The 27,990-nt window shown below is 63.7% G+C and overlaps 1 protein-coding gene across 2 annotated transcripts; it reads left to right on the top strand.

The window, feature by feature from the left end:
• Positions 1-230: 230 nt before the first annotated feature.
• Positions 231-27,696, top strand: KANK2 (KN motif and ankyrin repeat domains 2). Of its 2 annotated transcripts, XM_054013069.1 has the most exons (13): positions 231-502; positions 607-655; positions 7,218-7,341; positions 12,262-12,377; positions 13,095-14,534; positions 17,451-17,550; positions 18,916-19,128; positions 19,582-19,669; positions 23,808-24,027; positions 24,249-24,391; positions 24,942-25,142; positions 25,456-25,554; positions 26,249-27,696. In XM_054013069.1, the coding sequence occupies exons 4-13, from the start codon at positions 12,341-12,343 to the stop codon at positions 26,309-26,311; spliced, it is 2,604 nt and encodes an 867-aa protein (XP_053869044.1). In that variant the 5' UTR covers positions 231-502; positions 607-655; positions 7,218-7,341; positions 12,262-12,340; the 3' UTR covers positions 26,312-27,696. The 2 variants fall into 2 exon arrangements, with proteins under 2 accessions (XP_053869044.1, XP_053869045.1); XM_054013070.1 differs by lacking the exon at positions 231-502 and having other exon boundaries at positions 523-655; positions 23,811-24,027.
• The last annotated feature ends 294 nt before the right edge of the window (positions 27,697-27,990 follow it).

The raw sequence follows: 27,990 nt of genomic DNA on the forward strand, positions 1-27,990 counted from the left end.
TGGGTGCCTGGTTCTGCGGCTCCCCGGCGGGCCGCAGCCGGGAACCGGTTCTGCTCCTTGCAGCGCTTCGCACGCCGGCTCGGGCCCTGTTCACACGGTCGCTGCCCCTTTTAGCTGGGGAGGGGTGTGTCCCGGGCGCAGGGGCGGGACCAAGGCGGCACCAGGGAGCTGGGCTGGCTGGTCCCTTTCAGAGCTCTGGAGTCTCTGCCTGGGAAACTGACAGCGGAGGGAAAAGGTACCAGCCCCTGCAAAATCCCCCCAGACCCTCCTGCCGCCTTGGTGCAGGGCCCCCGAGGGGCGCGACCGGCCCCCGGCAAGGCCGGAGACCCGGGGAACCTGCCCGTTCCTCCCAAGGAGCCTGGGGAATTCGGTGCCACCCTGGGGGGCTCTTCACAGGCGCGGCGTCGAGGGCGAAGGCGGGGAACCGGCGGGAGCCGGCGTCTCCTTTGGGGCCTGCGGAGACCAGGGCCCGTCCGTCCCGTCTCCAGGGAGTTTAGCTCAGGTCACTTCACCCACTTCTTTCTCTGACCCCGATCCCGACCCCGCGCGACGCCCCCCGAGCCGCTGGGTCTCGTGAAACCAACGCCTTTCTTCTCCCTTCGCCAGGTCGGGACGGGGCGAGGCAGGTCCGACACGGGTCTGGGCTTCTCCCAAGGTAAGCGAGCGACGCTCCCCGGCCGCCTGCTTCGCTCGCGTTCGCGTTCTTGGCCGGGCGACTTTCCAGCCCCCTCGTTGGGCAGGCGCAGGAGAGGAGTCCGGAGGGTCTGGAAATCGAACTGCATCCCAGGGCGGCGATGGGGCTGGCCATGGTCCCTTCGAAACACGCCGAGGGACCGAAGGCGGCCTCAGAAGTCCCCGACTCCCAGCCCAGTGGCTCTGGAAGAGGCTGGAGTATTTTGCTGGGCCCCTTTTTTCCCCGGGGTCCCTTTGCAGCAGCCCGGCGAGGGGGAGCCGCGGGTCGGGGAAGGCGCCGGGCGGAAGCCAGCGGATATATTTTTGAAGGGCACGGTTCTGGGCCGGGGGGAGGGGAGCTCTGGTCATTCTCCCAGCTCCAGATGTTTGTCATTAGACTCCAGCAGCTTTACCCCTTGTTTTCCACTCGTGTGCGGGCGGGCTGGGGGCTGGGGGTGGCTAGCGGCTGGGCCAGCCGGGCAGGGGCTCCCCGGGCCCTGGGGAAGGGAAACGCGGGAGCGGCCCAGTTCTGGGGGCTGAGATCGGAAGGGGATGGGGGCTCCCCCTCCTCGGCCTGCGGTTTGATTCCCAGACGGGGTTCCGGGCCCCCCACCTCAGTCTGGTTCTTAGATTGCCCCTGCCCTGTCCCTCGGCACCAGCCTGGCCCCCCACAATAGAGACTTTGGCCAGCTGCCCTGGGACGGGCATCTCGGCTTCTCCGTGCACATCTGGGCGCCAGGTGAGGGTGCCGGGCGGGGGGATACGGGGCGGATGGGGTCGTGTTTCTGGCACATGGCCCGGGCTGGGAGATCAGGGTCAAATCCCCAGCTCTGCCAGCGACTTGCTGTGTGGCCCTGGTCTGCGGGGGTAACGTGGGGGCCATGACCCCTTGATTGGGAGATCCCAGAGGCAGGGACTGGGTCTGATTGTGAGTCTGGGCAGCGTGCAGCACAAGGGAGCTGATCTTGGTTGGGGTCTGGGCAGCGCCCAGCGCAACGGGGCCCTGATCTCGGTGGGGATCTGGGCAGCACCCAGCACAACGGGGCCCTGATCTCGGCCGGGGTTTGTGCAGCGCCCGGCGCGATGGGCCCTGATCTCGGTGGGGGTCTGGGCAGCGCCCGGCCCGACGGGGGGTCACAACCTTGCCCAGGTCTCTGGGTACTAAGTATCTAATAAGGAATACCTCATTTCTCCTCCAGTCTCTGGAGGCCAGATCTCCCTGTCCCGGGTGGAAATGCCCCTGGTCTAACAGGCAGTGGGAGGTTATAACACGGGAGGTTTACGACGTATGTTGGAGTAGCGCCCCCAGGCCGTGGCTGAGTTTGGGGCCCTGGCGGGCCGGGTGCTGCAGACACAGAGGGGCAGAGCCTGGAGCTCCCGGGCTAAAATCCCAGTTCTGCATGTGCAAAAGCAGTTGCAGAATCGGGGTCGTAAACCACAAGAGCCTGTTTCCTGTGTCCCCACATGCAGGAGTGCAGCTGCCTCTGGTGTGGACCGCGGCAGCCGTTTGGAACAGGCAGTGAGGGAGAATCCCGGCTCTGAGGGCCTTTAAGAGGGTGAAATTTAGGGGGAGGGTCCCGTAATAAGTTCGGGAGGCGAAGATTGGGCTCGGGTGGCGTTTCGGTGGGTGGCCGGGGCCTAGTGACCGGCCAGGCTCCCACCCCGGTGGGCAGGCTGGGCGCGGCGGCTGTGGGGACGGTGCCAAGGAGCAGCTGAGATGTGTGATGTCAGAAGGGAAGGCTCAGAACCGGGATTAGCTGATTAGGGGTGATTAGCACTTAACTCCTCCGTGCCCACGTCCTGGGGGACGCTAAAATCCTCGGGCAGCCATGGCTGGGATCGGGGACCCCCCCCCCGTTGTGCGTCCCCCCAAATTCAGGGCCCCTGTCGTGCTGGGCGCTGCCCAGACCCCAGCTGAGATCAGGGCCCCATTGTTCCGGGTGCTGGGACACGTCCTGCGGGGCAGCGCCGGCCCTGGAGAGCTCACAGTCTAACTAGACATGGGGGAAACTGAGGCACGGAGGCGGGGAAGGGACTCAGCCAGGGGATCTGAGTCAGGCATGGAACCCAGGTGTCCGGGCTCCCAGTCCAGAGCTGCAGCACCTCGGGGGCGTCCGACCGGCCCCAACAGCTGCTGGGCAGGGAGGGGCCGCGGTAGCTGGGCCCAGTCGTGCTGGGAGATGAACTCGAGCTGGTCCAAGGGGGGGCTTAGCCTGCGGGGGAGGGATGGACTTGGCCCATGGGAAGGGGGGCTTAGCCTGCAAGGGGGGGTCATAGGGCTGTGGGCAGGGGAGGAGGGATGGGGCAGAGGGGTGGGGGGTCCCGGCCTGCAGGGAGGATCGGGGGTGTCCGACCCACATCAGCCAGTCTCTGTCTCCCCTCATCGTAGCTCGAGGAGCCCCCAGCCCGATCCCCCCCCACACAGTCACTGCCCTGGGCTGTGTGGGCTGCTTGGCCCAGTTCTGTCTGGATTGGGGGCGGCTGCCACAGCTGGGGCTGGCTGGGTTTGGGGGAAGGGTCTGGGGTGGTGCTGCTCTGGGCAGAGGGGTGAGCCTGTTCCCAGGGGCCGTGGGAATTGTGGGATCCACCCGGCACACCCCATCCTCCCAGACCAGCCACCCCAGTATCCCTCCTGCCCCCACTGGACCAGCCCCTCAGTATCCCCTCTGCCCCCCACCAACCAGACCAGCCCCATGGGCCCAGCTCCCCCTGTTCCTTGCCGCCCCAGTTTGGATCCCTGGACCCAGCTGGTCTGGTCCAATCTCCAGCACCTGCCGCCCCAGAGGACCCCGCCCCCTGCATCAGCGGTGGGTCTTCCTGACCCCCTGCGGCTGCCGAAGCCCTGATGCATGCGGCTGTTTTTTCCCCTTTGCAGCCACTCTGCTCCCACCAGTCTCAGTGCCAGGGCCAGGAACGGCATCCGGGGGGTTGGCCTAGGTCCTGCCTTCTGGGGGTCTCTGGGCCATGTGGGGAGAGTGGAAAGGGTCCCCCAACCTTCCCCCTATTCCAGAATCTGCCCCACAACCTGCAAGTCCATTTAAGCCCCCACTGCCCCTGTCTCCCACCCCCTGGTCTGTGGAGCCCCAGTGCTGCTGGCCGGAAGGGGAAGATTCGCACGGACGCCCCCATTTTGGGGGACCCGTCTCCCAAGATGCAGCGCTCCCCATAGCCCCCCCCGGTCCCTGTGCCCTGGTCGGACCCTGTTTGGGGGGTGGGGCTGGGGGCTCCTGAGGCTGAACAGCTCCGTTGTGCGAGTGAGGCGCGGGTGGCGGGGGAAGGTCGGACAATCGCTGCTTTCATGCCAGGCCCAGGCGGAAGTAGGAAAAGTCCCTAAGGGGGCCCGGGCGGGGCCTGTGGCTGGGGGGGAGCTTTGGGGGGGTCTCGATTTATTTCCTTTGCTCCGGCAGCTCCTCCCTGGAGCAGAGACAGGGCAGGAGATCCAAAATCCGTGGGGCTGCAGCGTAGCCCATCTGGAGGTCTTGCCCCCCCCCCCCGGCCAGCCCCTCACCCGGCCTCTGACCCCATCCCCCTGTGGGGCACAGGGCCTTTCCCCTCTACCCCAGCCCCAGGCCTCTGCCCGCGGGGTGGGTTTCGGGGCACCCCGTCCATGTCTTTGCCACAGGGCCGGCTCTGAGGGCGGTGTCCGAGGCCCAGACGCCCCGGGGATGGGCACCCCAGAGGGGTCACTGCTCTCAGCAGTGTCCGACGGCCCAGCGCACCGTGGGTGGGACCAGCCTGGCCTCGCCAGGGGCTGCCGCACCCGGAGCTCCTGCTAGGTGGGTGCCCCTCCGGCCGTGCCCCCCCCCTCTTTTGGGGCACTTGCTGTGGGGGGCTGGCAGGGGTCAGAGCTGGGCAGGTCACACGGTCGCTAGGGGCTGTGTGGGATCCAGGTCTCCGCGGCTTAGAACAGAGCTGAATGCAGGCGTCTGAGAAAACCCACTCCGGTGCCTCAACCAGGAGCAATCACGGGTTTCTGATTCACTGCCCCCCCCCCACTCCCAAAACACCCCCCGCCCCGAGGCTGGGCCCAGCCGACCCACTCCACCCCTGGCACCAGCCCAGCCCGGCACCAGCACCCTCCTTCCCAGCTGTGTAGCTGATTCCGCCCAGCACTGAGATGCAGCCGGGATCCCTGTATAACTACCCTGCACCCCACCCCAGAGGTGGCTGCATCTCAGCACCAGCGGAAGGATCCCTGTATAACCAGCCCCCATGCCCCACATCAGAGGTGGCTGCATTTCAGCGCTGGGGGCGGGGTCCCTGTATAATCAGCCCCCCATGCTCCACCCCAGAGGCAGCTGCATCTCAGCGCCAGAGGAAGGATCCCTGTATAACCAGCCCCCGCGCCCCACTCCAGAGGCAGCCGCCTCTCTGCTCCGCAGCGCTGGGATCCCATGCGTACAGCTCTGGGCGTGAGCGGCTGATGCTGAAACCTGAGCCCCCGCCCGGACCCATGTGAGCCCAGCCCGGACTAATTGGTTCCATGTGCTGCCCAGGGCTGTGCAGCGGGGAGCGGATCTGCCTTAAAGGGGCCGCGCTGAGATGTGGGGTGGGGGAGAGTGTCCCCCCCCAAAGCCGCAGCCTGGCCCTGTACAGACTGGTCCGTACGGGGCGCCCGTGGGGAGAGCACTTGGACGCAGGGCCCTGGGGTGTGATCTGGGGGCCCAGAACCCCCCTCCCAGGCCTGCATCTAGAACCCAGGTGTCCTGACTCCCAGCCCCCGGCACATGCAGCAAGGCTGGGGGCTGACAGTCCCTGGGTGGGCACAGGTGCCACGGGGGTTCCGGACACCCCGAGCTACAGTATTAGCAGGACCTGAGCTGGGCGGGGGAGGATGGGGGGGATGGAAAACACAGACACCCGGGCAGTGCGGCCCCCCCGCCCCTCGGGCGTGTCCCGGAGCCAGCGCCCAGCAGCTCCCGGCTGCAAAACAAGCAGGAATGTGGCAGCTTCGCCCCGGCCTCCTGGCCTTCTATAGGCAAAGCCACAGGCGGGGGCTGCGGGTCGGGAGTGAGGGGCACCAGCATGGCCCGGGGGGGAGGGGAACCCAGGGCTGGGATTTCAGGAGGTTGAGTCTGGATTGAGGGGCGCTGGCATTGCTGGGTGCAGTGCTCCCCCCCCGGTGTCCCCTGGGATCCCAGGCCGGGGGGGGAGGGGTTTCCATTGCCTGGCCGATGCTGGCTGGCGCCAGGTGGGGCTGGCACAGCAAACTCCCTGGAGCAGGGGTCCCCTCCCAGGGGGCAGTTTACCCTGGGGCAGCGCCACCCCCCAGCCCCACTCTGGCCCTTCAACCCGAGAGAGCCCCATGTTGCGGGGAGGGGGGCTCCTCTCCTCTCCTCACTGGGCTGCTGCTGGCAACAGGGTGGGGCCCGGTGTGTGGGGAGAGTGCCCCCTGCTGCCCCACCCCCGCCCTGCAGCATGGTGCCCCCTAGCGCTGCACTGGGGCATTGGCCAGGGGATCGCCTGCCTGCCCTGTCCCGCCCTGTCCCGCCCCAGAGGTGGCTGCATTAGGGCGGGAGCCACGTCTCGGTGGGGCCCAGGACAGAGCCAGGCGCTGGCCAGGACCCCACGGCGCCAGGAGCGATGGATGTTCCAGTGTGTGGGAGCCGGGGCCCCGGGAACCGGCCAAATCCTTCCACAGCAGCTGGGTGGGGCCTGCCCCTGATCCTACCCTTGCCCCTGCCCCTGCCCTGCCCCTGCCCAGCCATGTCCAGCGCGACGGCTGGTTTGAAAGCGACCTGCTCCGTGCCAGGGGCTGGTCTGAGCCCAGTTCCCCCAGTGCCGACCAGGCCCTGGCACGGTGCTCAGACCCAGGCTCAGGTGGGGCAGGGCCCCAGGCCAGCCTGGATCCCCCGGAACAGCCCCTCTCCTGGGCCCAGCACCCGCAGGGCCTCCGGGGTGACTCATCGGAAGCACAGGAGAAGGGGGGGCTCCTGGGGCCGGGGTCAGGGAGCAGCTCGTCCTCTCCGGCTCCTTTCCCTCGCCCGCCCGCCCGCCGTCTGTCTGTCCCTCCCCCTCCCGGTCGCTTCAGTGGGCCTTTCGGGAGGGGGGATCAACACCGCCTCCCACAAACACCGTGGGGGGGGCAGGGGGCAGAGGCTGGGCAGAGTCTGGCCTGTGGGGGGAGACTCGGGAGCAGAGCTGATTGTCCTAAATGCACCAGCTGGCAGCTTGCTGCGGGGGTGGGGGGAAGAGCAGGCCTGGGGTCTCGCCTGGCTCTGGGAGGGGAGTGGGGGCTGGTGAGTAAGAGGGGGAGCTGGGAGCCAGGACTCCTGGGTTCTCTCCCCAGCTCTGGGAGGGGAGTGGGGTCTAGTGGTTGTAGCAGGGGGGCTGGGAGCCAGGACTCCTGGTTTCTCTCCCCAGCTCTGGGAGGGGAGTGGGGTCTAGTGGTTAGAGCAGGGAGCTAGGAGCCAGGACTCCTGGGTTCTCTCCCTGGCTATGGGAGGGGAGTGGGGGCTGGTGGTTAGAGCAGGGGGGGCTGGGATCCAGGACTCCTGGGTTCTCCTCCATTCAATGGCTGACACTTGGTGCCTTTTGCTCCGCAGGGCAGCGCCCATTGCTGGGCAGGTGGAGACGGCTCGGGCGGGCGACGTGCCAGGGGGAAGCATGGTGCTGGGGTCCCGTCTCCCCCGGCACAGGCAGAGCCATCGGGAGGCGCCGCTGGCTGGGGTGAGAGCGGGTCGCTGGCCTCGGGCGGTTGGGGGGCCAGAGCGTATCGCCCCCCGGGACCAGAGGGGCTCACTGGTGACTGTGCCCAGGGAGGGGTGCCCAGCCGTGCTGCCCGACGGGCCAGGGACCCACCGGCTTGGCCCCAATGTAACCCAGCTCCCCTTGGCGGGGCGGGAGTTGGGGGGAGGTTTTGGGGGCAGCTGTGGGGGGATGGGGGCTCTCGGGGAGGGAAGGGATGGGGGGACCCATGGGGGGATGGGCAGTTAGATGACGCCCTCGACACAGCCAGTCCTGGTTCATTTCCCCCCCGTGGGGCTCCCCTGAGGCCCCCTCCCCCAACATCCCCCCAGAAGAGGCTGCAGCGGGTGGGCAGGGCAGGGGAGTCCCTGCTTTGCTAAGGGCTGGCCGGGGGGAAGGGGAGCCCCGCTATGGGCAGGGCAGGGGGAAGCGGGGGGGCAGAACTGCCCCAGCAGGAAGGACCCTGCCGGGGAGGTGGGGTCGGGGGGCTGTGTCCCAGCGTTTCCCAGAGCAAGGCCCAAGGTTGCCTCCCTGCCTAGCACCCTGGGGGGGGGCAGGCCAAAGGGGCTGGGGGAGCCGGGCCCCTGGGGGTAACGCCCCCCCCCCCCCCCCAGGGCCAGAGACCTGCCACGCTCGACGCACAACAGGGCACACACAGGCCTGACCCCCCACCCCCCGGGGCTGGACGGGAGCCAGCGCCCACTAGGGGAAGGGCCGCGAGTTGCTTTTGCCTCATTGCCCCCGTGCCCCCGGCTGGAGGGGGGTCGGTGGGGGCTGGGCCTGGCCCAAGCGGCAGGAAATTCTCACGTAGCCGCCTGCAAAACTGTTTATTTTTAGAGCAAATTGCTGCCATATACGGAAAGGACCCGGGCTGTGCGTGTGCCCCCCCCCCGCTGCCTGTGCTCCCCCACTGCCCATCCCCCTCTCCTGCCCCTCTGCTGCCTGTGCTCCTCCCCACTGCCCATCCCCCTCTCCTGCCCCTCTGCTGCCTGTGCTCCCTTCCCCCCCGCTGCCCATCCCTCATCCCCCGTGCTACCCTCCCCCACCCCCTGTGCTCCCCCCCACTGCCCATCCCCCTCTTCTGTCCCCCCACTGCCTGTGCTCCCACCCCGCCAACTGCCTGTGCTCCCCCACTGCCCATCCCCCACCCCCTGTGCTCCCCCCCACTGCCCATCCCCCTCTCCTGCCCCTCTGCTGCCTGTGCTCCTCCCCACTGCCCATCCCCCTCTCCTGCCCCTCTGCTGCCTGTGCTCCTCCCCACTGCCCATCCCCCTCCCCTGCCCCTCCACTGCACCCTGTGCTCCCGCACTGCCCATCCCCCACCTCTCCCCCACCCCCTGTGCTACTCTCCCCCGCTGCCTGTGCTCCCCCACACTGCCCATTCCCCTCCCCCACCCCTCCCCTGCACCCTGTGCTCCCGCACTGCCCCTCCCCCACCCCCCTGTGCTACCCTCCCCCGGCCCCTGTGCTCCCCCACTGCCCATCCCCCTCCCTGCCCCTCCCCCTCTGCCTATGCTCCCCCACACTGCCCATCCCCCTCTCCTGTATCCCCGCTCCCTGTGCTCCCCTCTACCCTATGCTCCCCTCCCCCACCCATCCCCCACCCACCCCTCCATCCCCCACTCCCATGCTCTCCATGCTCTCCCCTCGCCTGCTGTGGTCCCCCCATCGCCCCTCCCCCTCCCCCACCCTCATGCTTCCCCATCCATCCTCCCACCCCTGTGCTCCCCCCACTGCCCACCCCCCACCTCACTCTGCCCTTCACCTTCACTGCCCTATCTGCTCCCCCAGCCTCTGCCCCCCCCGCTCCCCACCTTCCCATCTGCCCTGTCCCCGGCTCACACAGATCCCCCCCCCCGCTTCTTCCACCCCATTTCTCCAGCTTCCTCCCACACCCTCCAGCTGGGTTATTAACCCCAGCTTGTGTCTCAGATCAGTCACCAAAGGGACCGGGGCCTGGGGCTGGGAGAGAGACTTGGGTTTCCACTTCTCCCCCCAGGGCTGGGCTAGCAGGGGCTGCGGGTCGGGAGTGAGGGGCACCGGCAGAGCTGGGGGGCAGGGCTGGGCTGGCAGGGGCTGCGGGTCGGGAGTGAGGGGCATCGGCAGAGCTGGGGGGCCCAGGGCTGGGCTAGCAGGGGCTGCGGGTCGGGAGTGAGGGACACCGGCAGAGCTGGGGGGGGCTGGGCTGGGCTAGCAGGGGCTGCGGGTCGGGAGTGAGGGGCCCCAGCAGAGCGGGGGGGCCAGGGCTCCCCCCTCCCCCCGGCTCCCAGACCCAGACGCTGCTTCCTGGGTTTGTGCCTCAAAAGCCCCCCCCCCCCCCAGCTTCTATCTTTAAACTGTTTTATTTTCCATCTGATGCTTTAGCTCCGGAGCCGCCCCCCCTCCCCAGTGATACCCCCTGGCCGCAGCCCAGACGGAGTTGTCCCCCCCCACGGGGCTGCTGGCCCGGGGGAGGCTGGGGCTGGAGGGGGACCGGCGGGGCTGGGCCCTGCTCTTCCCCGGGGGGGCGGGCCCGAGTCCCTCCTGTCCCCATGGGCCTTATCGCTGCACTAGGGCCTGGGGGGCCGGGCCGGGCCCTCGGGCCGTGGGGGGCAGCGTCGGGCCGGGGCCGGGGCTCCCGGGTCCCGTCTCCTGGCCCAACCCAGCGCCTGGGACCAGGGCAGAGCAGCCTGGAAGGAGGGGAGCGTGTGTGTGGGGGGGAGCAGGGGCAGGGCACAGGGCCAGATTTTCCAAAGGACCCAGCACCCCCTACCCCCCTTACGCCCCCCCCGCCCTTCCTGCAGGTGATGCCACCTCCGGTCACCATGGCAACAACTGGGGGGGGGAGTTGCTCCTTGGCTATGAATTATTTTCCCTTCTGCTTGATTTTTTTGCTCCCCAGTTGGCTGCCCGGGGGGGGGTTAGATTGGATGGTGCCCCCCCCAGGGCTGAGCAGGGGGCTCGGGGCCCAGTTATCCCCCCCCAAGCGCCAGTCCCAGAGCACCAGGGCAGCTGCGCAGACATCGCGGGGGGGGGCAAAGGCCCATCGACCCAGCGGGACATGGAAAAATCAATGGGCGGCAGCTGCCCGGGGGGGGTGGGGGGCCGTGAACAGCCCCGTCCAGCACTGCCAGATGGGGCTGGCGGGAGGGGGCGTGTGTCTCTTGCCGTGTCTATCTCCCCCCCCGGGCTCAGATCTTCTCCGGCTCGTGTCCCGGCTCGGGGTTTTCCCGAGGTGCGTGGGGGGCACGGGTGAGCGCGGGCCTGGGGGGGGCCACTGGGGGGCGGGTGCACCCCGAAATTAACACAGCATCGGAGCCCCGTGCTCTGGGGTAACCACCACCAGCCCCAGCCCCTTGGCACCAGATCTGTAGGGATCACGCAGGACTCCTGGGTTCTCTCCCCAGCTCTGGGAGGGGAGTGGGGTCTGGTGGTTAGAGCAGGGGGGGCTGGAAGTCAGGACTCCTGGGTTCTCTCTCCAGCTTTGGGAGGGGAGTGGAGTCTAGTGGTTAGAGCCCCGGCTCTGGGAAAGGAGCGCCGTCCCCCAGCCACCACCTCCTCCCCAAGCCCTGCTCCTGTCCCGCGGCCAGGCATCAACGTGCCCGGCAGAGGGATCCAGCCCCTGCCAGGGAGGCTGAACTGACCCCAAGGGGCTGCTTACCCCCGCAGCGAGACGCTGTCTTGGCCCAGTTCCCAGCCCCCTCTCCTGCCCGGCATCAGACTTTCCGGAGGCCTGGCACTGGGAATGACCCCGCCAGGGGCTCAGCCTGGCCAGGGAGCTGGAAAATCCCTGTGGCTCCCTGGCTCCCAGCCCTGGTTCTCTGCCCATCTCCTTTGCAGAAATGCCCGTGGTGTGACGGTGCCAGGGGGGCCGGACCCCCAGCGGGCCCCAGCTGAGCAGCCAGGCCAAGCAGCTCACGTTAATGCCCGGCTGGCGTGTGGGGTCCAGTGGTTAGAGCAGGTGGGGGTGGGAGCCAGGACTCCTGGGTTCTCTCCCTGGCTCTGGGAGGGGTGTGGAGGCTGGTGGAGGGTCCCGGGCTCCACACTGGGTAGGGGGGGACCCTGCTCTGGGATCCAGGCGTGGATGGAGTAGGGAAGGGCCCCCCTGTCCCTCTCCGTCCCAGCATGCCCCGGCCCACGGCTCTTGGGGGCAGGAGTGGAACGAGTTGGTTGAGTCTCAGCCCGTGTAGCCCCCCCCAGCCACGGCGGGGCAGTCAGGAGGCGTCGGGCGGGGGACGCTGTGGGTCAGCAGGAGGCCACGTCCCCGCCCCCGTGGCTGGTTCAGCAGGCTGGGGAGGGGACGCCCCATAAGACCCCCCAACGAGCGGATGGGGGAGGGCGGGATCCACGCTGCTGGCGCCCGGCCCAGCCTAGTGGGGCCAGGAAACCAGATGCAGCAGATGGGAAAGTGCTGGGGGGGGCGGTCTGGGTGCTGGGTCACCGGGAGGGCGAGAGCCAGGGGGGCTTGGAGAGTCAGGCTTCAAGCAAACTGGGATTGGAGGAGGGGGGCTGGGAGCCAGGACTCCTGGGTTCTCTCCCCGGCTCTGGGAGGGGTGTGGGGGCTGGTGGTTAGAGCGGGGGAGGCTGGGAGCCAGGAATCCTGGGTTCTCTCCCCGGCCCTGGGAGGGGAGTGGGGTCGTGTGGTTGGAGCAGGGGGGCTGGAAGCCAGGACACCTGGGTTCTCTCCCCGGCCCTGGGAGGGGAATGGAAGCTGGTGGGTTAGAGCAGGGGGCTGGGAGCCAGGACGCCTGGGTTCTCTCCCCCGCCCTGGGAGGGGAGTGGGCGTGTAGCGGTTTCACGCAGGACTCTTGGGCCAGCCAGACCCGTCGGGGATGGTGGGGGGGGGGCTGAAGCTAGATGGGCCCCCTGGTCTGTCTCCTCCCCCGGCCGTGTTCCCAGCTGCGTCGCTGCCTCTCGTTGCAGGTCGTGGGACTGCGTCGTCGCGCTTGCTAAGAGCTCCCCGGGATTTCAGTGACGGGCTGAGGCTCGGACACGGGCCGGGATGGCGCAGGTGCTGCACATGGAGTCCAGCTTCCCCGGTGAGTGCTTGTGGTCGGGGCTTTGCAGAGCTCAGGTGTGAAACCAGGAGTCAGGGCCAAAGTCTGCTCTGAATGTGGTTTCGGTAGAATACAGCAGCCTCACTTCCTGTCCGGTGCAGCCGTGCTGTGGGGTATTGTCAGCAGCTGCGCTCCACCCCAGAGGCGGGTGCATTTCAGCGCTGTATAAACAGCTGCTGTGCCCCACCCCAGAGGTGGCTGCACTCTACCCATGTGATAAAGGAAGCTGCCTGGGCACCTATAGATAGAAAACTAATTTACCAAGGACCTTTGCGTTCCTCCAGGGTGCAAGGCGCTGGATAAACCCAGATCCCATGGGCCTAACTGTGTTCCTGGGTTCTGTTCCCACCTCAGGGAGGGGAGGGGAGTGGGGCCTAGTGGTTAATGTGTGTGTGGGGCTGGGTGCCAGGACTCCTCGGTTCTACCCCCATCTCGGGGAGGGGAGTGGGTTGGTAAAATGGGGGCTGGGTGCCAGGACTCCTGGGTTCTACCCCCAGCTCGGGGAGGGGAGTGGGTTGGTGAAATGGGGGCTGGGTGCCAGGACTCTGGGGGTCTAGTCCCTGCATGAACTTGGGGGTAACTTTCTCGTGGCTCAGTTTCTCTCTCTGCAAATGGGGATGAGCGCGGGGTGGGGGAGTCAGCTAACGCCTGTGCGGTCCCAGTGCCCCCCATTGACCCCTGCCCTTCCCCCGCTTGCAGGGAAGCCCACCCCGACCTCCCCCGCCACCTTCGGGGCCCAGGAGCCGCCCCTGCCCTACTCTGTGGAGACGCCGTACGGCTACCGCCTCGACCTGGACTTCCTGAAGTACGTGGACGACATCGAGAAAGGCAACACCATCCGGCGGGTCCCGGTGCACCGGCGGCCCCGCTACGGCTCCCTGCCCCGCGGCGCCGGCTCCTGGTGGACGTCCACCGAGTCGCTCTGCTCCAACGCCAGCCTGGACAGCCGCCACTCCTCCTACTCCTACTGCGCCCCCGGCTTCTACCCCCAGTGCGGGACGGGCGCCTTCAACGCCCGCGTGGAGAAGACCCTGCTGGACGCCCGCAAGAAGCTGGAGGACCAGGCGGGTGACCGGGCCGGGCCGGGGGGCTTGGGCAGCCTCCACAGCAGCGTCTCGGGCTCCACCAGCTCCCTGGTGGGCGGGCAGCCCCCGGGCAGGCTGAACGGCTCGCAGGCTGGGTTCACCCCGCTGAGCTCGGGGCTGTCCACGCCCGTGTCCCCCAGCCCCGGGCACCTGCAGCACGTGCGGGAGCAGATGGCCGTGGCGCTGAAGAAGTTGCGGCAGCTGGAGGAGCAGGTGAAGATCATCCCGGTGCTGCAGGTGAAGATCTCGGTGCTCCAGGAGGAGAAGCGGCAGCTCAGCGTCCAATTGAAAAGCCAGAAGTTCCTGGGCCACCCGGGCGGGTTTGGGAAGGGCAAAGGCAGGGGCGAGCTCTACATCGAGATCCCGGAGGAGGAAGGGGGCGGGGCGGGGGTCACCTCGCCGCTGGGGGGGAGCCGGAGGCCGGATTCGGGGGGCGGCACAGAGGGCTCGGCCCCCCTGAGCCCCCCACCGGCAGCAGAGCGGAGGTCGGTGGGGGTGGGGACGTCGGAGCCGGGGGACAGGCGGAGCGTGGGGGTGGGGGTGAGCGAGGAGGAGCTGGCACCGGAGGGGCAGCGCCAGGCCACGCTGGCCCTGTCGGCCAAGGTGGCCGTGCTGGAGAAGCAGCTGCAGAAGGCTCTCCGGGAGCTCCAGGGGGCCCAGCAGAAGCTGGCAGCGCCGGGCACGGCCGGGCAGGAGGGGGCCGCGGGGCCGCGGCGGGCAGAGGGACGCCCCGGCTGGCAGCAGCAGGAGGTGCCCGTCAAGGCGGACACGGTCAAGGTGATCCAGGTGCAGCGGGAGCCGGAGATCGCCGCCAGCATGGCCACGGGCATGGCCCACCGGCCGCAGCGGGCACAGAGCTTGGAGAGCAAGGAGCCCTACGCCAGCCTGCGGGCCCTGACGCTGGGCGAGCCGCCCCAGGCCGTGGTGGTGGAAACGGTCTTCCCCATCCACGCCGCTGCGCCCCACGCCGCCCCCATCCACGGCGTCAAGAAGATCAGCATCGCGGCCGAACCCGGCGGGGAGGAGACGGGCTTGGGCGGTGGAGCCTCCCCAGGTACGGCCCAGCGCAGGCATCGGGGGCGGGGGCGCCCTGTGTCCTTCCTCCCCTGTCTGGCTAGGGGCTCCCTGCCCCCCTGGTCAGTGCTGGGGTGGGAATTACTGGGGGGCAGAGCTAGAGGGGAAAGACCCCGTGTCCCGTTCCCCTGCGCCGAGCCAGCCCATCCCCCCCACCTATCCAGTACCCCCCAGAGGGGAAAGACCCCGTGTCCCGTTCCCCACCCCCCTGAACCAGGGACCCCCCATCCAGCCCCCCAGAGGGGAAAGGCCCTGTGTCCCATTCCCCACCCCCCTGAGCCAGGCTCTCCCCCATCCAGCCCCCCCAGAGGGGAAAGGCCCCGTGTCCCATTCCCCAGCCTGCTAGGCCAGCCTGTCCCAGGGGCGTCCAGATTCAATGGGGGTACCGTCCCCGCCCCCCTAATCCCAGCCCGGCGGGTGGCCGAGCAACAGAGCAGTGCTGCCAAGCAGATGTAGGGTCCCTGTGCTGCTCAGGTTCGGTCTGGCTGCCCCTCCATCACGGGACGGGCGGCACCGCTGTGGGGCGGGCGCTGAGTGGGCTCCCTCACCCCCACCCCCCACAGCCTCCCTGGCAGCCCCTGGCCCCATGAACCCCCAAAGCTGCCCCTGGCCAGTCTCCACAAGGAAGCTGCGCCCGGTTTTCAGCTGGATTGTAGCGAAATTCTGTGTTCGGCCACGCTTCTTTGCCTGCCCTAAGCCGAAATAAACCCGGCTCAAACCGGCATCGGAGCGTCCACACACGGCCTTTGGCGCCAGGTGATCCGAATGGGCTGGGTTTTGGTGAGATCTGCACTCGTCCAACCAGCCCAATCTAGATTGGTTTGAAAGCCCAGCTACGGGGCACGTCTACACAGCCCAGCTACAAGGTGCGGGCTAACTGGTGTCCACTCAGGCGAGTGAGAGGCTGGTAGGATTCGAACACGAGTTAGCAGATCAAGGTCAAAATCATAAGGGCGTCTGGGGTTTAGCGGGACCTCCAAATTCATCGGAACCGTCTTGATTTGTGGGGGCTTCACTAGGATCTTTACTCGAGTTAAGGGGAAGAACTCAGCTGGGTTTTGCAGGGAACAACGTGCCCTGAGTTCGTAGGTCCATCGATTAGAACCAGATTTGGAAGGGTCGATTTTTCTCAGGGACTAACAAATGTATCTGGGTATGAGCTTTCGTGGGCTAAAACCCACTCGGATGCATGGAGTGGAAAAGACAGTAGGGAGGTATAAATACAGAGCACATGAAAAGATGGGAGTTGCCTTACCAAGTGGGGAGTCAGTGGGGGGGACACCGCTGGCCATCCCCCGTCTCCCGCCTGGCCGAAATCGCGGGGGTTGTTTGGAGAGGATGGTTGGGCCAGCTGCTTAGAGCAGGCGAGACAGACTTTAACCAGCTCCTCCCTGGGGAGATCAAAGGGGGCTCGGAATCCAGGAGTTCTGGTTCTTTTCAGTCCTTTCCCAGCGGCCAGACGGACAAACCCACTTGCCCGCTAGTCCCGTTGCCCGTGACTCTGGGGTGGCTCCAGGCTTGTTTCCTGGGGCCCCAGCTCTCTCCACAAATGTCCGGCCGGTCCTTGGGGGGTGGTGTCTGAGTCTCCTTAGCTCCGTCCCCTCCCCACTGGCTTACCCAGAGCCGGTGTCACTTCCAGCAGCCTTGGGGATGCTTTACCTCATGCACGGCCAAGCGGAGAATACCCACAATGCCGTGTGCTCTGGCCATGCCCCCCACCCGTCCCCCTATGCCAGGAAGCAGTGACCTTGGAGGGACACTTCCACCCGGGGGGGAGGGCGGGGAAGCGGGGCAAGAGTCACTGAGAATCAGGCCCCTTTGTGATGACTGAGGGATCTCAGGTCTCACAAGCGGAGTTGTGGGGGGGACCCCCTGGACGTGGGGGGCAGCTGGCCTAAGCCTCAGAGCTGAAAGGGGAGATGGGGGGTGGCTGGGGGGAAGGCCTGGGAGGGACCGGGGGGCAAGGGTTGTGCAGGGCTAGGAAACCACACAAGACAGCGAGTGCAGCGCAGGACACCTGGGTCCCTTCCCAGCCCTAGCCGGGATTGTAGCTTCATGGTTTGGGAGCCCGGACCCCTGAGTCCCCCTCCCGGCCACAGGGCCTGGGAGCCCGGACCCCTGAGTCCCCCTCCCGGCCACAGGGCCTGGGAGCCCAGGCCCCCTGAGTCCCCCTCCCGGCTACAGGGCCTGGGCGCCCGGACCCCTGGGTCCCTTCCCGGCTACAAGGCCTGGGAGCCTGGACCCCTGGGTCCCCCACCGGCTCCTCTGGGGGCTTGGAGGGGGCTCTGGGTTGCCGACGCTGGAGCTGAGGCTGGATCCTGAGATTTGATTAGCAGTTACCATGAGCCGTGCTTGTTAGCCGTGCTTGTTGTGTCACCCAGCCCCACCCCAGATTGCCCCACATGGGGGCAGGCTGGAGGGTGGAACGGGACCTGCTGGGGGGGGCACTGGGCCCATGGATGCAAGGACTGCTGCTAAGGGGTGGCGGGGGGATCTCTGATCCCATTTCCCAACCAACCCCTCCCCCACACTCCACCATCGCCCCGGCCTGCCGGGCACCGGTCACAGGCCTTGCCAGGCCCCGGTTGTGTCGGGCCGGGCCCAGCTGGCAACCTAGCATCTCCCCCACCAGCCAGCCCAGGGTCAGCAGTGCCACCCAGGCATGGGTCTGTGTCTGTAACCCTCCCCCCCTTCGCCCCCCTCTCACCAGAGCCCCCCAGAAGCCAGAGGCCCCAGTGGCCCCGGACCTCATGCCGGCTGCACCGTGCCCGAGTGAGGCGAGGGACCCAGGTGAGGGGTGTGGTGGGCCAGGGACTTTAGGGGCAGCCAAGGGGCTTCAGGAATGGGGGGCCCGGGCCGGTCTCTGATCCTGGCCTCTCTGCTCGTCTCCCCGCAGCCTCGGCTCAGGGGGGCGTCAGATCTGGCACGAAGAGGCAGGAGGAGGCCCCGGAGCTGGTGGGCAAGAAAAGTCTCCAGTTTGTGGGCATCAACGGCGGGTAAGGGGAACTGCGGAGCTGCCCCCGCCCCAGGTGGCCATGTCGTGTAGGGGATCAGAGCAGGAGGAGAGGGGGCTGGTGGCCAGGACGCCTGGGTTCTATTGGCGTTTCAGGAAATGGGGTTGTAATGATGCTGCCTTTGGTGGGACACTTCTGAGAGTGTCAATTCAGGACAAATTGCTGAGAGTCAGGCAGTTACAGCCCCAGGCTGGGGTTTCTCCACTTCAAAGGCACCAAACCAGCCAGCCAGAGAGGACTTTGGTCTCACCCCACTGGCGAATCACACCAGCAATTCCCTTAGACACTCCAGTTTCCCAGTATCCCCACCAGTGCCACTCGTTATGGGGACAGATGGTTATGAAAACCAAGACCCCAATAAAAGGAAAAAGGTTCTCCTGATCCCAAAGGGCCAAGCCCCAGACCCAGGTCGATATATGTCAGATCTTACCCACCAATCACGCTGTTGCCAATCCTTTAGAATCTAAAATCTAAAGGTTTATTCATAAAAGGAAAAAGATCGAGATGAGAGCTAGAATTGGTTACATGGAATCAATTACATACAGTGATGGCAAAGTTCTGGGTTCAGTCTTGTAGCAGTGATAGCATAAACTGCAGATTTAAATCAAATCTCTGGAACATCCCCAGCTGGGATGGGTCATTCAGTCCTTTGTTCAGAGTTTCAGTTTGCAGCAAAGTCCCTCCAGAGGTCAGAAGCAGGATTGAAGACAAAATGGAGGGGTTTCCAGGGCCTTTTATATTCTCTGCCAGGTGGAAGGACCCCTCCATTCTCACTGTGGAAAATCACAGCAGCCCTTTGTTTCCATGTTAGTTTGAAGGTTCCCAGGAAAGCTCAGATGAGGATTGATGTCTCCCAAAGTCCATCGTCCGTCCGTTAAGTGTTTCTTGACTGGGCACTTCCTGAGAATTGTCCTGTCTCAAGAAGCCGACCAGATGCTTCACTGAGGCTACGTAGAATCAAACACATTGAGATACAAGTACAGAGCCAATAAACTGCACAAATCACACACACACACACACACACACAGCATCATCATAACCAGCAAATCATAACCTCTGTATAGACACCTCACACGACAACCTTTGTATGATACTTGCTGCAAATATATAACAGTGGTTGCAACAATGATCTACACGGTCACAGTTCATGTCAATACTGTCACAGGGGTCTAATGGTTAGAGCAGGGGGGGGCTGGGCATTAAGACTCCGGGGTTCTATTTGCCAGCTGTGGTGGGGAGTGGGGTCTAGTGGTTAGAGCGGGGGGTGGGAGCCAGGACTCCTGGGTTCTGGGAGGGGCGCGAGCTCTGGTGCTGCCCTGCCAGCTCTGAGCCCGCTCCCCACCTCAGGTACGAGTCCACCTCCTCGGGCTCCAGCACAGCCGAAAACTCCTCCGACAACGAGAGCACGGAGAGCGAGTACCATGAGGCCAGCGAGGGGCCCCCTGCGGGGCAGACGGAGACCCCCAGGCCCCCGGCGACAGCCCCCCAGAGAGTCCCTGCGGAGAGCGACACGGCGACGGCAGGGGAACCCCCCAGAGCGGCACCAGGGAGCGGCACTGGGTAACTCTACAGGGGTCTGTGCCCTCGTGCAAGGGGAGTGGGGTCTAGTGGCTAGAGCAGGGGTTAGACCAGGGAGCCAGGACTCCGGGGTTCTCTCCCAGCTGTGGGAGGGGAATGTTGTGCCAGGGAATTGTCTGGATCCCAGCTGGGCTAACATCTTCGGCACCTGGTTGGGCTCTGCCCCCGCCCAGCCGAGACTACCCCAGGCCCAGGCTGGGCTCTCAGGGCTGCAGCCTGAGCCGGGATCATGCCCTGAGCGACTGGCCCCTTGGCTTCCGTCTGTCCTGCACCCTCTCACCTCCGGTCGCCTTGCCCTGGCGCTGCTGCCCGTTAGACCCGACCTAACCCCTTGGGTGCCACTTTCAGTGACCAGCCACCTCTGCAGGGCTTCAGGATCCCCCCCCCCCCAATGGGGAAGACCCCACTAGCCCCCTGCTCCCCCTCTCGTTGCAGGACAGGACTCAGCCCGGAGCTGTTAGCAGCCTGTGAAACCCTGCAGAAGTACCTGGAGAGCCCGGACATGCTCATGGACAAGGAGATGGTACGGAGCGATACGGGGCCGTGCGCGGGTATAGAACCTGGGACCTCAGGGTGCGACAGCCCAGGCTGCTGCTGCCTGAGCTGCAGGCTCTAGACCAACTGCTGTTCACAGAGTAGCCACCGGGGGGAGGAGGGAAACAGTGAACCATCCTGGTGCAGGCTGTGGGTGGTGTCAGGACTCCTGGGTTCTCGCTGCTTTCTGCTGGCACAGCGAGCCCAGAACACACCCCGCCACGGCCCGGCTTCCTGCCCCGCAGGTGGTTTAATGGAGGCAGAGGAATTAACAAGAATAATCCCTAGAGCTCAGGTCCCTTTGCAAAGCAGGTCACAGGTTCATCAGCTGAGAAACTGAGGCACGGGGAGGGGACATGACCTGCCCCAGCTCACCCAGGGGGCCTGGGGCAGAGCTGGGAGGAGATCCCCGGGCTTCTGAGGCCACGCTGCCTCCCTTCGCACTGCCCTCTTGGCTAGCTGCAGGGAGCACCCCGGGAAGGGCCAGGAGTTATACAACGCGAAGCCCGGCGAAGGGTCCGCAGAGGGGCTCAAACAACCGGGAAATTCCCCGGCAGGATTCTGCCAGCAAAGCAGAGGCGAAACTGACGTGGCCTCAAAGTGAAATGAGGCGCCTCGTTCATGTCAGCTGAGCGAAACAGGGTGGGGGGATGTAAACAGAGCAAAACCAGGTGCCAGGCAAAGATTTGCTCCCGTTAATTCTTTGTACTAGGGTTAGAGGGTAAAGACCCCAGGGCCCCGTTGTCCTGGGGCAGAGCAGGGGGTCTGGGAGCCAGGAGTGACGGGGTCAGTCACAGAGATCCCCTTGGGACTGTCACCTGATGTGCTGAGACTACCTCTGAGCCCGTTTTCCCTGGCAGCTTGGGACTTCAGTACCTGCCTTGTTGAGCCAGACACGCCAGCCGGCTGCAACACTGACCCAGAGTCTGACCCCCAAAGCTGCAGACTTAACTGAAAACAGCTCAGCAAGTGTTCCTGTCTCCAGCACCCAGCTCCCAATGGGGTCCAAACCCCAAATAAATCCGTTTTACTCTGTATAAAGCTTATACAGGGTAAACTCATCAACTGTCCACCCTCCATAACACTGATAGAGAGAGATGCACAGCTGTTTGCTCCCCCAGTATTAATCACTTACTCTGGGTTAATTAATAAACAAAAGTGGTTTTGTTAAGTATAAAAAGTAGGACTTATGTGGTTCCAAGTAATAACAGACAGAACAAAGTAAGTCACCAAGCAAAATAAAACAAACACGCAAGTCTAAGCCTGATACATTAAGAAACTAAATACAGGTAAATCTCACCCTCAGAGATGTTCCAATAAGCTTCTTTCACAAAGTAGACTTCTTCCTAGTCAGGGCCCAATCCTTTCCCCTGGTACAGTCCTTGTTAGTTCCAGCTCAGGTGGTAACTAGGGGATTTCTCATGACTCCAGCCCCCTTTGTTCCACTCCCTTTTATAGCTTTGGCACAAGGCGGGAATCTTTTCTCTCTCTGGGTCCCCACCCCTCCTTCTAAATGGAAAAGCACCAGGTTAAAGATGGATTCCAGTACCAGGTGACATGGTCACATGTCCTGTCAGCCCCCCCCCCCCCTCCATTCTTCCAGGACTGGCCTGCATGTATGCAGTGGAGGCTTGCAGGTAAACAGAGCCATCTAGTGTCAATTATCCTGGTTAACGGGAGCCGTCAAGATTCCAAGCCACCATTAATGGCCCACTTTGCATAATCACAGTAGGACCTCAGAGTTATACTTCATATTCCTAGTTTAGATACAAGAATGATACATTCATACAAATAGGATGACCACCCTCACTAGATTATTAGCTTTGTATGATACCTTACAAGAGACTTTTTGCATGAAGCATATTCCAGTTACGTCATATTCACACTCATTAGCATATTTCCATAAACATATGTAGTGCGACGTCATACCCTCCTCCTGAACTTACTGCCGGAGTCTTGGACACTGTCCATGGTGGAGGCAGTTCATGTAAAATCCCTGGTCATCTCTGGTGACACACCCTCCCAGTACCTTTAAACCCTATGATGTCATTCATAGGTGTTCTTGCAAAGTTCTGGGTTTCAGGTCCGCAGGTGCCTGAAAACAGGTTGGGGTGTAGTATTGCTAACAGCAATATCTGTTAAAGCGTAGGTGTCTTGGCATTTAGCCACCAATGCCATGAGGCGGGTGCCTCAGTTTCCCCTTCCACACAGCAATGTAGGCCACTCAGCCAAGGACATTTATTCCTCAGGTGCTCAGTTGACTTACAATGAGAGCACCTCTGGGCTCCTCTGTTTGGACAGGAGACTTGGGACAAGTAATTGGAGAATGGGGAGGTGACCACCCAGCCTCCTTTTTCCCAGGTGATTCTGCTTTCGCCCGACCCTGTACCCCTCTGCCAGTGGTTTATGTTTAATTGCAGCTTGTGACTGCTCGTATGAGTCTGCAAACCCGGCTAACTCACCCACTACATCCACCCTTTCCTCCCACAAATACTGTTTTACATCATCACTGCACATATTCAGGAACTGTTCCTGAGTAAGCAAATCACACCTTTCTTCCAAGCTTGTAATGCCTTTCCCCCTCACCCACTTGTCTAACAAATCTCTCATTACATTTACATAGGCCACATTACTTAATCCCGATCCCCTTGTAAAACTCCTGAATTTTACCCTGTAGGTTTCAGGTGTAATCTGGAACTGTTTCAAAACCAGTTCCTTACATTTACCATAGTTTGAAGCATCATCAATAGGCATCTTATTGAATATGGCCAGAGCTCTGCCAGTCAATTTTGCAACCAAAGTGGTCATTTTTTGATCTTCAGGAACCGCATGGAGAGTGCACAGTCTCTCAAAGGTGATGAAATATTCGGCAATATCACTGGATTCATCATACTGCGGACATAATCGTTCCCATTTGGGGATTTCTGGGGTAGTGGAGCCAGCCGCTGAAGGGTTTTGTCTCTTCCACTCCATTACAGCCAGTTCATGCTTCTGGGTCTCAATTTGGGCCTGTATTTCTCTGTCTTTTAACTCCAGGGCTCACCGCCTCTCTCTTTCCGTCTCCTCCTGGGCAGCTTTCTGTGCTTCAATTTGAGACTGTTGCCGGGCCTCCATGGTTTCCCTGGCCGCAGCTGCTGCTTTGAGCCTCATTTCTGCCGGCCACATTTGAAACTCGTGGTCCTTTGGCTTCTCTTCCGCTTCCAGTCTGGCCAGCTCTAGATTTGTAGCTGCCTCCCGGGGAGTCATTTTCCTGCTTTCTTGTGCTTATTTCCCTCCCCCGAAATAAACACACAGAAAACAACAAACCAGTAACCACTTGGTCTGTTCTCCGGCCACCACACTTAAAGTTCACTTAAAATCACCACCAGTGTCTCCAAGCAATCAGCTGTGCACAGATCCTGCCGACTACGCCACTGTGACGGGTTCGTTCACAGAGACGCCCTTGGGACTGTCACCTCATGTGCTAAAACTACCTCTGAGCCCGTTTTCTTTGTCTGCTTGGGACTTCAGAACCCTGCCTCGTTGAGCCAGACATGCCAGCCTGCTGCAACACTGACCCAGGTCTGAACCCCCTAAGCTGCAGACTTAACTGAAAACTACTCAGCAGGTCACCTGTCTCCAGCACCCAGACACCCAGCTCCCAGTGGGATCCAAACCCCAAATAAATCCGTTTTACTCTGTATAAAGCTGATACAGGGTAAACTCAGAAATTGTCCACCCTCTATAACACTGAGAGAGAGAGATGCACAGCTTTGTAATGATACCTTACAAGAGACCTTTTGCATAAGGCATATTCCAGTTACATTATAGTCACACTTATTAGCATATTTCCATAAACATATGGAGTGCAACGTCACACCAGGACTCCTGGGTTCTGTCCTGGCTCTGGGAGGGGAGTGGGCTCTAGTGGTTAGAGCAGGAGGGGCCAGGAGCCAGGACTCCTGGGTTCTAGCCCCAGCTCTGGGAGGGGAGTGGGGTCTAGTGGTTGGAGCAGGGAGCTGGGAGCCAGGACTCCTGGGTTCTAGCCCCAGCTCTGGGAGGGGGAGGGGGGTATAGTGGTTGGAGCAGGGGCGTGTCACTTCCTCCCAAAGGCCGCAGGCGAAACCCCTCTCCCCGTCTCTCCTCAGAAGGCCGCCTACACGCTGGTGCTGCAGGACTGGCTGCAGCTGTCCTGCCACAGGGAGGCCGCCCCCGAGGCCGTGGGGGAGCACCTGGCCGCGTACCGCGCCCTCTCGCCCCGGCTGCTGGAGTTTGTCCTCAACATGGCGGACGGGAACGGGAACACGGCGCTGCACTACACGGTCTCGCACTCCAACTTCCCCGTGGTGCAGCACCTCCTGGAGACCGGTGAGGGGCCACGTCGGGGAGGTCCAGCCTGGGGGGTGGGGGCTAGTGGTTAGAGCGGGGGGGGTTGAAGCCCGGAATCCTGGGTTCTATTCCAGCCGGGGGGGGGACAGGTTGTGGGGGCTAGTGATTAGAGCCGGGGGGGGGCGTTTGAAGCCCAGACTCCTGGGTTCTATTCCAGCCCGGGGGGGACTCCCCTCTACTGACTCTGTTTCCCTCCCCAGGCCTGTGCAACGTGGACAAGCAGAACAAAGCGGGCTACACGGCCATCATGCTGACGGCGCTGGCCGCCACCCGCTCCGACGACGACATGGCCACCATCCGGCAGCTGCTGCAGCTGGGGGACGTCAACGCCAAGGCCAGCCAGGTGTGGGCGGGGGCAGGCCGGGAGCGGTGGGGGGGATCTGGCTGGGGAGTTCAGGGGGCTGGGGACTGGCCGGGGGTCTGGCCAGGAGCACTGGGGACTGGCTGGGAGTGCAGGGGGCTGGCTGGGAGCGCGGGGGGGCTGGGGACTGGCTGGGGGAGCTGGCTGGGAGCACGGGGGGCTGGGGTCCCTGCACTGGCTTGTGGCTAGGAGCCGTTTCCTGGCTGCGATGGGCGCCCTGGTGAACGGCCGGGGTGGGGGCTGAACTAGCCTGGGTGCAACCCCTTCTGCCCCACATGGCCCCCGCCCCACCCACCTTCCCTACGGACTCCTCCCTCAACCCCTCCTCCCACAGACACCCTCCCCACCCCTCCTGTCCCCTGTGGACTCTTCACCCCTATAGATCTCTCCTGAGATTCCCCCCCCCGCCCTGCCCCCCCACAGACCCTCCCCCATGGATCTTTCCCCTCCCACTGAGTTCCCCCTTCCCACCTGCCCCCACGAATCAAGCCCACAACCGCGCCCCGGCCCCGCTGACCCCGGCTCCCCGCAGGCCGGGCAGACGGCCCTGATGCTGGCCGTAAGCCACGGGCGGCAAGACATGGTGCGGGCTCTGCTGGCCTGCGCGGCCGACGTGAACCTGCAGGACGCCGACGGCTCGACGGCCCTGATGTGCGCCTGCGAACACGGGCACGCCGAGATCGCCCGCCTGCTGCTGGCCACGCCCGCCTGCCACGTGGGCCTGGCCGACCACGTGAGTGCCACGCCGGCCTGGGGAGCTTAAAGGGGGGCCCTCGAGCTGGGGGCGGGGGGAGACCCAGTTTTGCAGATACTCTGGGGGGGGTGGGGGGCGCTTATGCAAACAAGGCGATGTCCTGATTTGCATATTGGCCTATATGCATCAGCCCACTGCGTATCCATTCCCCGACGGGCGGGAGCCCCCTTGGGCCGGGCCAGGGGGGTGCTCGCTGCTTTGGGGCAGCCAGAGGGGACAGGTGCATCGGGGAGCCCCCGCCCCGGGCGATCCAGTCCCCGCCGGCCGCCCCTAACCCCATCCCCTCTGGCAGGACGGCAGCACGGCCCTGTCCATCGCACTGGAGGCCGGGCAGAACGACATCGCCGTCATGTTGTACGCCCACCTGAACTTCGCCAAGCCGCCCTCCCCGGTGAGTGACGGGTGCGCCAGAGCCCCCCGGGTGCAGACAGAGCCTGGCCCGGGGTGTGGAACACCCCCCCACACACTGACGCAAATGGAGCAGGGCCATGCCAAGGGCCGTGTCCAGCTTTCCCGGGCTTGGGTCCTGTTTTTCAGTGCCCCCCGCCGGCTCCCCCAGCCCCTAGTGGCTGTAGCAGGGGGGAGCCATGGGGCAGTGCTGCCCCGACAGAGGGAGCCCCGGGGATGGGGCAGCGAGCAGGCCAGGCAGAGCTGGGGGCCGGCAGCCCCTCGGCACGGCTGCGGGAGTCACCGCCAGGCGGGAGCGGGTGGGTCAGCTCAGAGCCTGGGGCCCCCAGGGAGATGGAACCTCCAGGGATGGGGGTGGGGGGACAGTGTCTTGGGGGGGGGCAGGCAGTACCCAGGGGGTCTGTGGGGAGCAGCCCGAGGCGTGTCGCACACACAGACACCTGCAGCTTAGAGCCGTCTGGCCCCCGGGCTGGGCGTTTATCCCCGGCTCTCTGAAAGGCTCCCTGAGCACAGCTGAGCGGACACCCTGGGTCCGAATTCTGGATCTGTTGTGCATGACCAGTGGCAAGTCCCGTCCCCGCTCCAGGCCTCAGTTTCCCCATCTGTAAAATGGGGACAGGGAGCGGGTGGACGGGGCCAAGGCTAGGTCGACACTGAAGCCGAAATGTTCTTTCCAGGGGACCCCAAAGCAGCCGAAAGCCGAGACCGCAGCAGCCGTCCTGCCCCCCGAGGCTCAGTAGCGGAGGAGGGACCTGCTGTGTTCCCCCCCGCCCCCCGAAGACACCGATCGAGATGTGGGGGGAGGAAGGGTGTGTGTCGCGAGGGAATGCCGTCCACCCCAAGCACTGAAACTCGTCCCTCCTGCGGTCCGAGCCAAGCCACTGGAGCCTCTGTCCCAGCCGGAGCTGGGGGGCGGCTGCTGCTTGCTGGTGGGCATTGGGATGGATGTCGGGGGGCAGCAAGGACACGAAACGAAGGAAGCCGGAGACAAGCTCGGCAGCGGAAATCTGGTAGCTGCGTTTTCTAAGTCTCCACTGGCTTTGGTCCCATGGGCCCTGCCACGGCTGGTTTGATAGGCTCCACTCCAGCAGCAGCTGCATCGCCCCGGCCTGCCTCCGGCAGACACCGGGTTCCCATCCGGGTCCATTCTTCCACGTCAACCGGGAGCTCCCCTCCCCTGTCCCCCCATTGGGCTGGCGATGGGGGGGGGCTCTTTGGTGCATTGTGGGTACTCCGTCCATCTTCAGGTGACAGACCCAGAGTCCTCCTGTGCATGTGACCTTGGACAAGTCACAGTCTGTCGCTCCGTGCCTCAGTTTCCCCTCTGGATTTTTTTCACACTTAAAAAAGCTCTCTCTACTCAGTGTTATTTCTATGATGGAAGCAGCTGGGGCTCTGTTTCTAGAATCGATTTTAAAGGGAGCAGATTTTTAAAAAAAACTTTCCTAAAAATGCCAGCCTGGTAAATTTGCATGGATTAATTACCCTACCTGGCCAGTAGGGGGCAGCACCTCCTCTCTCTATGTATCTACCTGTCTCTATATAGCTTTTAATTGCAATAACAAAACGTTTTTTAGTACCAACCTTCTCCAAAAAGGCCTTTCTCGCCGGCCAAAGGACGGGAAAGACGTTGGAACCGAAGTGTGTGGCAATCGCTTTTAAAAAGCAACAAATAGCAAAGGAAACATTCCTATTTTTATATCAAATCTATATATTAATATACGCCAAGAAAACCCCGACCGCTCGAAGTTATTTAGGGCCTAGGCGGACGCAGCCAGCCGGCGTGGAAAGCGGATCCAGTTGGGCTTTTAGGATGATGTCTTATTCCCCCCCCCCCAACATTTGGGGCTTGGGTCAAAGCCGCCGTACAAATCTGTCTTTTTTTTTTTTAGTTTCTGTTTGCTGCCTGACCCCCCCCCCCAGCCATGTTTATTAACATTGTATAATTCCCCTCCCCCCGCACACTGGGGCAGTATCCGGGGGCGGGGGCCGGTGAGCTCAGCACTCGGTTTATACCTGGGGGGGGGCCTGTTTAGTCGCATATACCAAGAGGTGTATTCGCTGATGTCAGTATTACCTTCATCCCATTTGTAACCTGTTAAAAATAAAGCTATTGGAAAAACTATGCACTGCTGCTGGTCTGTTAAACATCAGGGCAGTGACAGGGCTGGGGCGTGCGGCAGGTCTGGTCCCGGTTCTGCTACTGTCCTGCTGGGTGACCTAGGGTGAGCCACTTTTCCCTCCGTGCCTCAGTTTCCCCTCCCTACCTTTGTCTAGTTAGACTGTAAGCTCTTTAGGGCAAGGACTATCTCATAGCAGGTCAATGCAGCGCCCGGTGCGATGGGTCCCCAGTCTTGGTTGGGGTCTGGGCAGCGCCCGGCGTGACGGGGCCCTGATCTCGACTGAGGTCTGGGCAGCG

This window comes from Malaclemys terrapin, chromosome 23 (genome assembly GCF_027887155.1).
Source record: "Malaclemys terrapin pileata isolate rMalTer1 chromosome 23, rMalTer1.hap1, whole genome shotgun sequence".
In the NCBI taxonomy this organism is placed as follows: Eukaryota; Metazoa; Chordata; order Testudines; family Emydidae; genus Malaclemys; species Malaclemys terrapin.